Source organism: Atta colombica, unplaced genomic scaffold (assembly GCF_001594045.1).
Source record: "Atta colombica isolate Treedump-2 unplaced genomic scaffold, Acol1.0 scaffold33, whole genome shotgun sequence".
Taxonomy (NCBI): domain Eukaryota; kingdom Metazoa; phylum Arthropoda; class Insecta; order Hymenoptera; family Formicidae; genus Atta; species Atta colombica.
This window is the reverse complement of record NW_017259437.1, coordinates 1332891-1345365: the sequence shown is the minus strand read 5'-3', so window position 1 is coordinate 1345365 and position 12475 is coordinate 1332891. Positions and strand designations below refer to the sequence as shown.

Sequence of the window (12475 nt, the reverse complement as noted above, 5' to 3'; positions counted from 1 at the left end):
TATTCAGTTGTCCGGAAAGTTCGTGCCGACTAATCTATATAATTTAATAAATGTATACTAAAATTTAAATCTTCTGCGTTTGAATTTTTCTTCAAAATCGGCACGAACTTTCCGGACAATAATTGTCAAGTGGAAAAAAATTTAAGTTTCTTTAGCATATTATGAAAATTGCATTTATAGAAAAGATTTCTTCTCAAATATGGTATTATTCGATGTACCATGAAATAAAATCAATATAGAAATAATATTTATTATTAAAAGAAATATTTTATTCTTATATTAGGTGTAGTAAAAAAATCCATTATTTTTCCATTCAATTTCATGCAAAAATAATAGATTTCTTTTTACTACACCTAATATATATAAGGCCAATGTCCACGATGCTAGAAATCGATTCGAGACCTCGGAAGAAATAATTGACCAATTGCTCATCGTCGCTTGTCATGTGACTAAATTGTTCAAATGTGATTTGTTAATTTTTTCTCTGTTTGAGATTTTAGATCGATTTCTAGCATTGTGGATGTTGGATTTAAAACAGAAAATTCTTAAATCTAAAAATGATCATGGATATCAGTGCCAAATACTGGCACCAGCATTACGCATAACATTAAGTAAAGATTTATTTTAAATGTAAGAATATAGCGATTCCAAAAAGCCCATTTTGTGACCATCGAATTTCGAATCAAACTGTATGCCAAATGATGCTATTTGATTCAATATTCAAGCATTAATGCAAAAAGAAAGTTCATAATTCCTTAATATATAATAATAAAATTTTGATTAGAATTAGTCAGAATGGTTTTCTAATCCACTCCTATTGATTAATTTTTTTAAAGGGCTAAAACTATTCCTAAAGAAATTTTTTCTGAATTTCTTAAAAACGAATGCAGATAAGAAAAAAATGTTTAAGATAAAATTTGTTTGTCTTAAAATTCTGCATAAAAAGGTTTTCAAAACATATTTCTTCTTATCTACCGTAAATAATATTATAAAAATATATATATAGGCTAAAAATGTATGTTTTTGGGGTCACTCTTTAACTTTATATTGTTACTTTCATTTAAAGATATTAAAATTAAATAAATCAACTTTACTTAATTCGAGGAAAAAAAATAGAAATTATCGATTTAGGGACTTATTCTAACTCTTAATGATTGTAACTGTAGCAACGTCATTGCGCAGGTTTTATACATAATAAAAAAATTGCACAACACTGTAACGTTGAATTACAATCGTTAAGAGAATATACAATCGTTAACAGAATAGTTTAATTTTGTTGGACTATAAAAATAATTATGTTTGAGAACGTTTGAGCATGATAAATGCAAAAGTTTCAACATTCTAGCAACCAGTTTGACACAATTATTTTGATGATCCAACAAAATTAGTTTGACATCTATATGACAGCTAAATTTGTAAATACAAAACCGTTCTTTTCCCATGCAAAAAAAGAATTGCTAACTGTTAGTGTACAACATTTCGTACATTTGCAGGGTTTGTACACGAGCTCGCATTTGCATGACAAGTACCGAATGTTCACATGGGACTCATCACACACATACGTCAACAATTTGCTAGCCGCGTCCTCGTGCACATTGATAATCGTGGCTCTACACTTCGTCCTCGACCATGATATTTATTATCATTGGACGTTAATGAGGTGCATTCAAGGAACGATCGCCGGCGTGGTAATGGTGTCAGCTGCACCAAATGATTATTCACCGCAAGTAGCTATCGTATTGGGCTCCCTGGGAGGTATCGTGTTTCATTTCGTCTCCACGTGGATTTTTCACAGTATCCTGGAGGATTATTGCAACGTTGTAGCCGTACATCTCATTTGCGCGATCCTTGGAAGTATCCTTGCTCCCTTCTGCGCGATGCGTACAGACGAGGATACCGTGACGATATTATTGAATTTCTCTTGGCAATTAATCTCTTTGGCTGCATTGCTGGTCCTAGTTGGCACAGCAATGCTGCTGATCTTCGGTATGCTGGAGTGCTGCGGAATACTCCGCAATAGATCGGAATGTTTGAATCATGCACAGGGCAACACTACTGTCGATAAAGTTCCATCAAGATCGTTTCTGCAAAGACTTTTCTTTCCTAATAGTGCTTGCCTTTACTTGGACTCAACTTCTAACACGGAACTTCATCCATGCATTGATTTCAGATTTTTGAAATATCAAGAAAGGATGAATAAGCTTGAAAAAGAAAAGCCCATCATTATGAACCAACAAGACGTGAAAATTGAAGCAGATGTTACAAAAATTCCAATGCCGGGTCAGTAATATTTATAAAATTCAAAATATATACTTACATTTTTCTTCGCTATCTTAATTCAGTATATATTACTAAAAAATATTTATATGTATTTTTATTCAATTATTATATTTCTCAATAACTTTTCATTAACTATTCCAATAATTGATAAACAAAAATATACATAATTAAATAATATTAAAAGTAGAGTTTATAACTATCATACGATAAGATATTAGCTTTGAAATATGCAAAGAATAAATCATTTTTAATCTTCTCGATAAAGCAATAATATATTTAGTAGGAGCAAGAGTAAAGAAAGTGAGACAAGTACATACTTTATCTGGGAATACTCCGTCGTTAATAGAAAATGGAGGTGGTGCTGGTGAATCGATTGGCAAGGATCTTTCAGAAATTGGAGGGAAAAGATTTCTTGGAAAGGAGATAAAATGTACTTTAGATTCTATTGAAGAAATAAATGAAGAGATTTTGAAAGAATTTGAAATCGAGAAAAATAGCGTGCAGTTCAATATCGATTGTAATGCTGAGGACAAAAATCCAATCTCGGAATATTTTAACATATCTGGAGATCGAAAGGACTTGAACGAATCGAATTATCAACTTCGAAGGACTATAAAATTTATGAATTTACATCATGAATTTGTAAAAGAAGATTTGAAAGTTGTGTTGGGACCAAATCGCTTGGATTCTTCATCGAGCGATTCATGCGACGATGACACTATCTTTGCAGACGAATCCATAAAAGATATTGCAATAAACAAGGATTCATTGACTTACAGCGCAAATATATTATAAGTAACTCTATCAACCATAACAAAAGATTCGATTCAAATGCGTAGAAGATATTGATATGTCAAAACAGCGAAGTTAGCTACAAAGAAGCTACATCAATTTCTTGGAACTGGAACGATTAAAAATATTAACTTTGAAGATGAAAAAGCTGGACTTACCGCATATCGTTTTAAATTATTTTAATATAATTTTAAAATTGTTTCAGTTCTAAGATGTTGATGCATATAAAATAAGGTAACAAATGTATCTGAAAAGAATAAAGAGAATTAAATGAATTGTAAATAAAACATGTGAAATTAAGAAAGATATTCAAAATATATTAGAAAAAAATATACTAGAAAGATATTCAAAATATACTAGAAAAAATGTATTATATATTGCATAGTATCAATATGTTGTTATTTACAAAACAATCCAGTGTAGGATTTTTGGTGCTTCTTTTATTAGAACTTACAGACTATTCGTACAATTATTACAATATTTTACATTAGAATAGTCATAAGTTAAATAATTGAAGTGTCGTACACACATCCTCTACGCGCAGTTTCGTTTATTCGCACAACAATGGCATTTTTTTTTCCTGGGCAGTCTATTGAAACAGAATATTTACAAAGTGCTCGCCATTTCTGTGCGTTTTTATACGCAAACAAATGCACTCGCGAAATTTTGTAGCAATTAACAGAGAGTACACTACCACTGATGACAATAATTAATATGTACAAAATGAGACGAGAAAATAATTTTTAATTCATAAAATTAAATACCTATGTTGGTAATACATGTAATTGTATTGCTTTTTATTTTAATCATGATTTTTAAAATTATGTACAAAAGATATAATTATAGAAAAATATCAAATATAAAAAGATAAAAATAAATAGAAAATGATCAGTGATGAGGTAATGTTAATGCTAATTCTGTTTACATGTGCGACGATAATCATGTTCTGATAAATTCCACGGAATTTATTACTTATCTTTGTCTGCCATTAGGTTATTGTCAGGTAGTAGCAATCCGGACATTTGTTGCTACTGCCATACTGAACCAAATTAAGGATATTGACTCTAAAAATCCGATTGATACATTATAATCATAATCATATATACAACATTGGTAAAATGGCACGATTCGACAAAACAGATCAGTTGATATTACCATTATCATTAGTAACTACTATTACAAGACTAACAATAAACTTTGTACATGATTTGTTAAACGTTACAATGGCATAGTTTTAACGGCAGTATAAAAATGAAAACAAGTCGTACAAACATAACAAAAGGTTCTGTCTAAATATAACATTGTTTCATATGTAACACTCAATGTAATGGCATCATCAGAAACATTCACAATACGAGACAATTAATATAGTGTGATGAAATTACAAACAAAAAAAATTCTCTCCTGATCTTATATTGCTCGTTTTGAACTTTTTCCCAATGGGCCATATATACGATATTCATACACTTTTCTATAGAAAAAATGCGGCAAGCAAATATTATATGCAGATATTATATGCAGATCTGCCATAAGATTTGGAAATCTCATGAATTCGTTATAATGTACAATTAGATATGGTCACAGATACAATCAATATTATTAAAAATATTTGTACATGTAGTTCACATTATTGGAGATGATATTATATATACGTATAAGTGACAAATAAATATAAAAAAATATACGTATACAATAATTAGATTCTATTGTTCTCTTGACTAACAAAATCTTCTTAGGTCGATTCGATGTATATTTTTTTAAAGTAAAATAAATACTGTATGATACTAATATCATTTCCAAACAAGTAGTACAATATAAAGATTTTGTATATATTGAATTTGAAAAGTATGCTAAAAAACAATTTCGAAAAATCACTGTGTAATTATTTGGATTTACCCGCTGAAAAATAAGATTCTATTTCTACTTTTTACAATGATCAAATCCACGATGTATCACTATACGCAATTCGCGATAATCGTGACAAATCTTAAATATTTTCATACAATTTATCAGCGGGTAATTTGTATAGTGCGCCAAAGAATTGTTTATTAATCTAATAAACGCACGAGTTTCAACTCTTTGATAGTGTTGATTATTGCAAATGGATGTTCATCAACGCATCTGATGAGATTGGCGAACTTCCAAACTCATCTTGGATATACCTGAATTGCCGGTTTCAAGTTTATACCCTATTTTTTTATATATCTATAATACATCTATATTAACATCAAAATAATGCGTTACATCAATGTACAAACGGACGCGATCACACATCTTTTGTTGGCCTTTCCACCGTGGATACCAAGAATAGTATTGTCAAAATATACATAGATTTCTTGTCATCGTCATCGATCTTAAATATATAACGAGAATTAATATACACTGTATCTCCGAAAGTGGTGGGTTTAAGAGAAAAGCTCTCAAACTCCCGAAATCTCACGCTCGCATGGACGATCCGATGATAGTGCAAGAAGAACGATCGATGAACTGTCTGGCTCAAAAATCTTGCAATACAATTCATCGATCCTTACACATGAAGAATATACATTTCTCAAAACAATATGATTTTGGACAATCTGATATTAAGAAAAGTGAACTTTAACTTTTTGAAATATTGCATTTTGCCGAAAAGATACTCTTCAATATCATTCGTTACAACACGCGTATCGCGTTGATAGCAAAAATTCATTTATGTTCAGCATTAGATATTTTATAAATTTCTACTATCATGGACATTCTTTCTGATATATATGAAATCTTTTCTTATGCCATAAAATTTATAAAAACAGGTCTGTCAATATTTTTTGTAAAGATATATCTTTCTTTTACATAATTTTCAATTCATATGTATTGATTGATTTTTTGCTCAACTTATGCATGGGGAAATAGAAAGGCCTAATTATTGCTGGATAATGGCACTAGTGATTAATATCCTTGATTTCTACGACGCGGTAACGATGATAATGATAATAATAATAGTAATACATTAATAATTAATATAATAATAATAAAATAAAGAGGATAATAATAATAATAATAATAAAACTAGTATTATTAGCTTAACAGTGATCGACAATTACAACTGGGACTTCGTAAAATCGCTTATATGACTAGCTTTTGTAGGGTCTTCAATTACATTAGGCCAGTCCACTGAGATAGGCCAGCATGGTCCTTCCTTTAAAGATGTGAAATCCAGTGGAGTTTTGAATATACAATTATTTTACAAGTCTTCCATTAGCAAGCGACGTATTTCGCTAACAGCGGAAGCGAGTAGCCGGGAAACATTAAAGTTTCATATGATTGGCGTTTGCTAGGTCATCACAGTATCGGTAAGGTCCTCCTTCAACCATTGCGGAATCGTTCTGGATCCAAGCCGCTTTAATAATTTTACTAGAGCTGTGTTGTGGGACAAATAATATCTCTGCAAAAGACACAGTATGTTTGTAAACAGAAACACGATTGTCTTATATGCCGAAAAAGAAAGTTTACAAGAACTTTACCTGTAATAATTTATACGATCTGTCTTCCATCGGTGGGTACTGGCGACCTTTACTTTTACCAAGACATTTAGTGCGATCTTCGTTAGTTACTTGACAGAAAAAACCCTTTTTCGGATCATACCTCAAGTGTGAGGAATAATTGAAGGCGGGCGTTATTTTTAAAAATCGTTGTAATTCATGCAGTGTTTCCACAGGATTTTGTCGTAATTGCTCGCCATCGATAATGTGTAATTGTTGTGGTAAATAAAATGATAACCATCTCTCTAAATGTTGGGCATACTTTCCAGGATTTAAACATCTATAATTGAATAGTATCGTCTTGAAACTTATGACAATTAAAATACATGACATATTTTGTTAAAGCATAAAAATTATAGAAAGATATAAATTTTTTTAGCATTAATTATTTTAACGATCATTAACTTTTACTGATTACTGTTACAAATAATGTCTATTAATACATTGTTAAGTGTAATACGTCTTACATAAGCGTTCGTGTTCAATTATGTTACCTATTTCTAAGATCCCGTAAGGGTTTCGGAGCAGAATCACTCGCTGTGATGACTGCATGGAAGGAGTAATTGTTCGCTATTGGATCTCCATGTACTCTGGTATGCTGGTACCATGAATAAGCACGTCTAGCTGGAGAGAGCAATATGGTGATTAGCTTAGCTCTTGGTAAAAGTGCATGGGCTCTTCGCGGTACTAATTCTCCGTCAAAATAAGTAGCAGATTTTTCAAAGAGATATCGAGAACTTTCATTTTTTGATGCTGGAAAGAAGCTCATGTACCTATAAAAGCAATGTAAGTCATGTACTTCATTTCTGCTTTATGCAGAATGTCCCATTTTAATTTATTTCTTATTTTTCTTTTAGATGAAAGCGCCAAAAAGATATGAAAATCATCACATTTTAAAATGGAATTAAATGATTTTTTTTTGCATCTATGATTCATGCTATGCTTCCTCTAAGTATTCTGCATATAAAAAGTATTAAGGTAAAGCTATCAAAACACTAATATATAGCTCACAAGATATTTTATACTTTATTCTACATATTAACATGAAATATTAAATCTTTCATAAACTATTAATTTTTTAAATAATCGTATCTTGTGAACTGATTTTTATAAAGAGAATAATAAGATGAGTCAATTAGTATAAAGAAAACAGTTACTTTAAAAAATAGGCAAAGTAGATAATTTTTTAAATAAGCAACTAAATTTTAAATAAGTAATATGTGTTTTTCTTTACATCAATTGATTTATCTCATTATTCTGTATATAAAAAAATCATATAATTTTATTTTTTTAATGAAGATGTTCTTTATATCTTTTTGATGCCATCATCTAGAAGAAAAATATGTGACTAAAAAAATACGTCCTCTTCAAAATCATTACATTTTTGTCTAAAACATTATTCTAAAACAAATAAAAAAGTTTTTGGATGCAAGATAAATTAAAATACGACATCCTGTATATATTACAGCAATAAAGAATTAAGTTTTTGCAGTTCCTGATTCTGATACTTACCAATCAAGACCTTTATAATAATTCTTTCCGTTAAAAAACTGTATCTCTTCAAAAGTATCGGGGCTTGGTAAATTGCTGCTTATTGCTGGATGAATGGACAGGAATGTGTATAATGCTGTAGTACCAGTCTTTTGAGGTCCGATTACTAGAAATCGTGGTAACTGATCGCAAGTTTTATTACGGGACCAAATTTTCTGATGTCTCTGATCATCGCATGGATTCTATAAATAGAAGATATTAAAATAATGTTATAGAAGCACTGTCAAAGTTATTGAATATTCATTCCACTCACTCCCCACACTGGATCGGCTTCCTCGGGATATAATTGAAAATAACGTTCTCCAAGCTGAAGTGGTGGTGCACTAGACAGCCTTAAATTTGTCCAACACTGAATGAATTTTATAACTGATTCGAAAGTGTACAATGCCAGCCGATCGTTTCCATAATTCGACATATGCGTCATAAAAATATTTATCTGGAAAAAGTAATATACAATTTAAATTATTTTATGCTTGCATGTATCGTTATAGTGAGATATAAAATATATTTTATATCTATACATATATTTTAATCAGTATCATATTAAAAATCTAAAATTTATGAAAATATATCAAAAATTAATAACGAAGATTATCAATTTTACAGATAAACAGCTATTAAAAGCGAATTGCCTATAATATGAAAGATCAAACGAATCCGGCAAAGATTGATTTCATAACGGCTGATTTACTCACCGGATTATATACGATCGTTTGGAAAAGTTCTCCGCCCTGTATCGACTCGTCCAGCTTTTCCCTTCCACCTGGATACCTCTCAATAAAAATTGTGTGAGTAAAAAGACCACACGTTTGCCTCGGTAAAACCTTGAAATACATAAAAAAGGCTTTCATTCGGCAATATCATCAAATAATTTGTATATTTCAGAAGATTAAATAAAGTATAAAATTAAAAAAATATACAAAGTATTTATTTTAATATACAGACAATAAAAACTTAATTTTGCATACAAGACTTGAGTTACATATCGCATCCAATAAAATAATACAATCTTATACCTCATTTCACCATTGATAAAATAAATATCAAATTAATTATTAATGAAATTTTACGATTGATTACGTGCTTAATATTCATGTAAATTAGCGAGCAATAAAAGCCTGATTTTCGTATTTCGAAAACTACAGTATAATCGGTATTCAGTTAAAATGCACGGTCGATATGTTATTTTCAATAAACATTTGTATGCAACTTGTACATATTTATTATGGAGAATGTTCGCTTTAAAAAAAATTCAATAACTGTGGTCGAATTCACACACGAATTTGTATGACTTCCAAATTCGTACCATTATATTACGATGAATAAAACCGCGTCTCAAACGAGCCGGTCTCAAGTGCGGATATTCTTCGGTACTTGTGACCTTGATGTTCCATACTCGCTTCCATGCTTCATAGAGGCCTTCGTGGACCGGATAAACGCCGGAGTGATGTGGACTTACGCTGTATCCGCTTCCGGTCGGTATACCATGATCCTTTGCGAATTGCTTGTTCAGTGCCATGTCCAATTGTAGATGAGTTACATTCTCGTAAAGATGCGGTTGTTGGTGATTCCACATGTGGGAAAACCACGTAAATCTAAAAAAATTGTAAATTTTTGATATTACAATAAGTATTTTCATTGAATACATCGAAGATTGCATAAGAAAATATTTTCTCAAAACACATGGAAATTTGGATTTTCTTTTGTATCTTTTTAGCTTGAGCCACTGCGATCAACTGCGATAGCATTGTAACATTGTAACGTTTTGTCGCAGGCGATTATGACAGCATTATAACAAGCTGTTGCGTGATATTATACGATAAAACATACTACGATGTTGACGTGACCGTAAATTTAGTTTATATTATGCTCTCTAAATGTATGCGTTATAATAATAAATTACATAATTGTTGTAGTTACCATCATAATTCTAATTAGATTACCTTTAAAGCTATACAAATATTTCGATTTATGAGACAAACATTATATTCTGTTGACCAATACATATTTAATAACATATACTTTAATATATGTATATCTCTGCTTCTAACGTAATGTAATATTCACCGAATTCATCACTTTCACGCGATTAATTTTCGGATTTACTGTACCTGTCTACGTTCTCCAAAAGCATGTCGTCCCCCAAATTCTCCTCCGCTGTCCCGTGATGAAAATATTTCCCGGAAAACCCCAAATTAAATTTGAATCCCGGCACCAGAGCTTGAATTCTCTGTTGAGTAGCTAACAATGCCATTACGTCATCTTTTCTCAGTCTGGTGCCTTTCTCGCCGACAAATATATCGTCAACGTCCACCAGGATCATACGATTTAAACTGAGACTCAATTGCCCGTGTGACAAGTAGGATAACGAGTCCAGCAGCAGCAATTTGTGTAGCCAAAACCGTAGGCCACCGCCGAAGAGAACTCTTTGAATTCCATCATATCTGCCATGATCCTGAAAATAAATATATTTTATAGACTAAAGCTTCTTTTTTATCTGAAATAACATATATTTAAATCTAAAATAATATATAATAATTCAATAAATCTACTTTTACCGCGTTGTGCACGATACGTATATAATTTGTGACTCAGAATTGTGTGCTTCGTGCATCGTAAATAATTATAATCACGCGTATGTATATAGAGATGGGTATTCCACAATATAATTGGTGTCCAATAACACAATTATTTATTCAGCTCAATTTTTTCTATTCATAATTCGGAACTGTTATTGATCTTAGTTGGCGTTTTAGTTTCGACTGGTTTCGAGGTATCTCTGTATACATGGACGCACACAGTCAGCCGACCTAATCATCGCGCGTTAACGAGCATCGTTATTTTTTCTCTCAATGGAGTACGGCGAGTAATCGGCCATGTCCGACGTGTTAATTGCATTGTTCGACGGAAACTTTCCAGTAACTCCGCAGCTTCGGCCATAAACCGGGTTTGTTAGCAGTAAACAACAATAATAATCTCACGGATAATCCCGTCCGTACGAGAGAGGATGGGCCGAGATAGATATGCGTACAGGTAGCTAGGTGATTAAATCAGGAGCTAATCAGCTGTGGGCTCAACTCGATTAATGAACGACTGTGCGACTTGCTTCATTTGCTACTATTAGAACCAATTTCGTTTCGGAAGTTGGTCCTATCTTGCTATTGAATAGATCAAACATTTCCGTTGACACTACAGAGATGAGCAAAAGGCTCAAAATATTTTTTAATCATCACGAATGTAAAATATGTTTTGAATGTAAAATATGTAACGAGTCGTGGGAATCATTGCAGGACTTTGAAGTGTTTTTTTAGCTTATCTATTTACTAGAATTATTTATAGACGAAATCCATCGATTAATTAAAGAAATAATTCTCGTTTTTGTGTTGTCATAAATATTTTCATTTTTCATCAATCATTTTTTATTTCAACACATTTTCTAAAACAATAAATTAATTTAATATCATTAAAAAAATATTTAAAATTTTTGTTCAAAATAGGGGATAGTAAACTGATGTAAAATTGTAAAAAAATCGAAAAAATTTTTTCTTTAAAAAATAGTTTGAAATTCTACCCGTAGAATATGGAACAAAAGATCTTAAATATAAATTCGAGTTAGTTTCTGCTGACAAAGCCTACAAAATTTGTAGGCAGTATATGATATAAAGATTATGTTGTAGAATTTTAAATATGTTTTTCTTGAAATCTTGTTTTTCAAAACGATGTCGAAGGTCTCTCAAGATGTATTCATCGGATTGACTTGAATTTTAATTTTTTTATTATCCTTATAGTATTCTCTAAGTACTGACCGAGGATTTTTACAATTATCATTATTTTGCAAGATACTAATAAATTAATAGTTGTGCTAAAAGTCAAAAAAATTTTTTTTCAGTCAAATTTTAATAAATTTTGAATAAGCTCGGTCGATGCTTAGGGAATACAATATACTTCAGTAATATTTTTTAAATTTTTGTTTCATGCATTTTTGTTTCATACGTTTTTGTTTCATATCTAATATGGCGGAATCATTGACACCAATGACTGAAAAAATTGATCTTTCATAACATTTTAATGTTAATGATGTTAAGATTATTATTATTATACATATTTTTCCTTTCATTTTACATATTTTATATTAGGTGTACAACTTTGTTTCCGCCGTTTTCCTATAGATGGCTTTAGCGGTAAGTGGTGGTCGAAATAAATAGATCATAGACGTCATACAATAAACTTGGGCATCTGTCAACATAACCCCATAGAAACATTAGTCGATTTGTGTCTGCATCATAAAGTTATTCTCGATTGAAAATGTCAGTTTACGAGCCAAATTCTCGTCG

At 31.0% G+C, this 12475-nt stretch overlaps 2 protein-coding genes across 3 annotated transcripts in view; one reads left to right on the top strand and one right to left on the bottom strand.

Moving 5' to 3' along the window:
* Nucleotides 1-3137, top strand: part of LOC108690541 (putative ammonium transporter sll1017) — a 4223-nt gene extending 1086 nt beyond the window's left edge. The window contains exons 2-3 of the mRNA XM_018197881.1: nt 1494-2280; nt 2564-3137. Of these exons, the coding sequence (XP_018053370.1) occupies nt 1494-2280; nt 2564-3075 (1299 nt within the window). The 3' untranslated portion in view covers nt 3076-3137. The remainder of the gene's footprint in view (nt 1-1493; nt 2281-2563) is intronic.
* A 3062-nt stretch (nt 3138-6199) lies between these two features.
* The window catches only part of LOC108690576 (bifunctional heparan sulfate N-deacetylase/N-sulfotransferase), a 125915-nt gene continuing 119639 nt past the window's right edge, over nt 6200-12475 (bottom strand). For both annotated transcript variants that reach the window (XM_018197948.1, XM_018197949.1), the window contains exons 6-13: nt 10253-10596; nt 9448-9736; nt 8837-8965; nt 8395-8577; nt 8103-8323; nt 7085-7363; nt 6573-6870; nt 6200-6493 (exon numbers count right to left, since the gene is read on the bottom strand). In XM_018197948.1, the coding sequence (XP_018053437.1) occupies nt 6383-6493; nt 6573-6870; nt 7085-7363; nt 8103-8323; nt 8395-8577; nt 8837-8965; nt 9448-9736; nt 10253-10596 (1854 nt within the window). In that variant the 3' untranslated portion in view covers nt 6200-6382. The remainder of the gene's footprint in view (nt 6494-6572; nt 6871-7084; nt 7364-8102; nt 8324-8394; nt 8578-8836; nt 8966-9447; nt 9737-10252; nt 10597-12475) is intronic.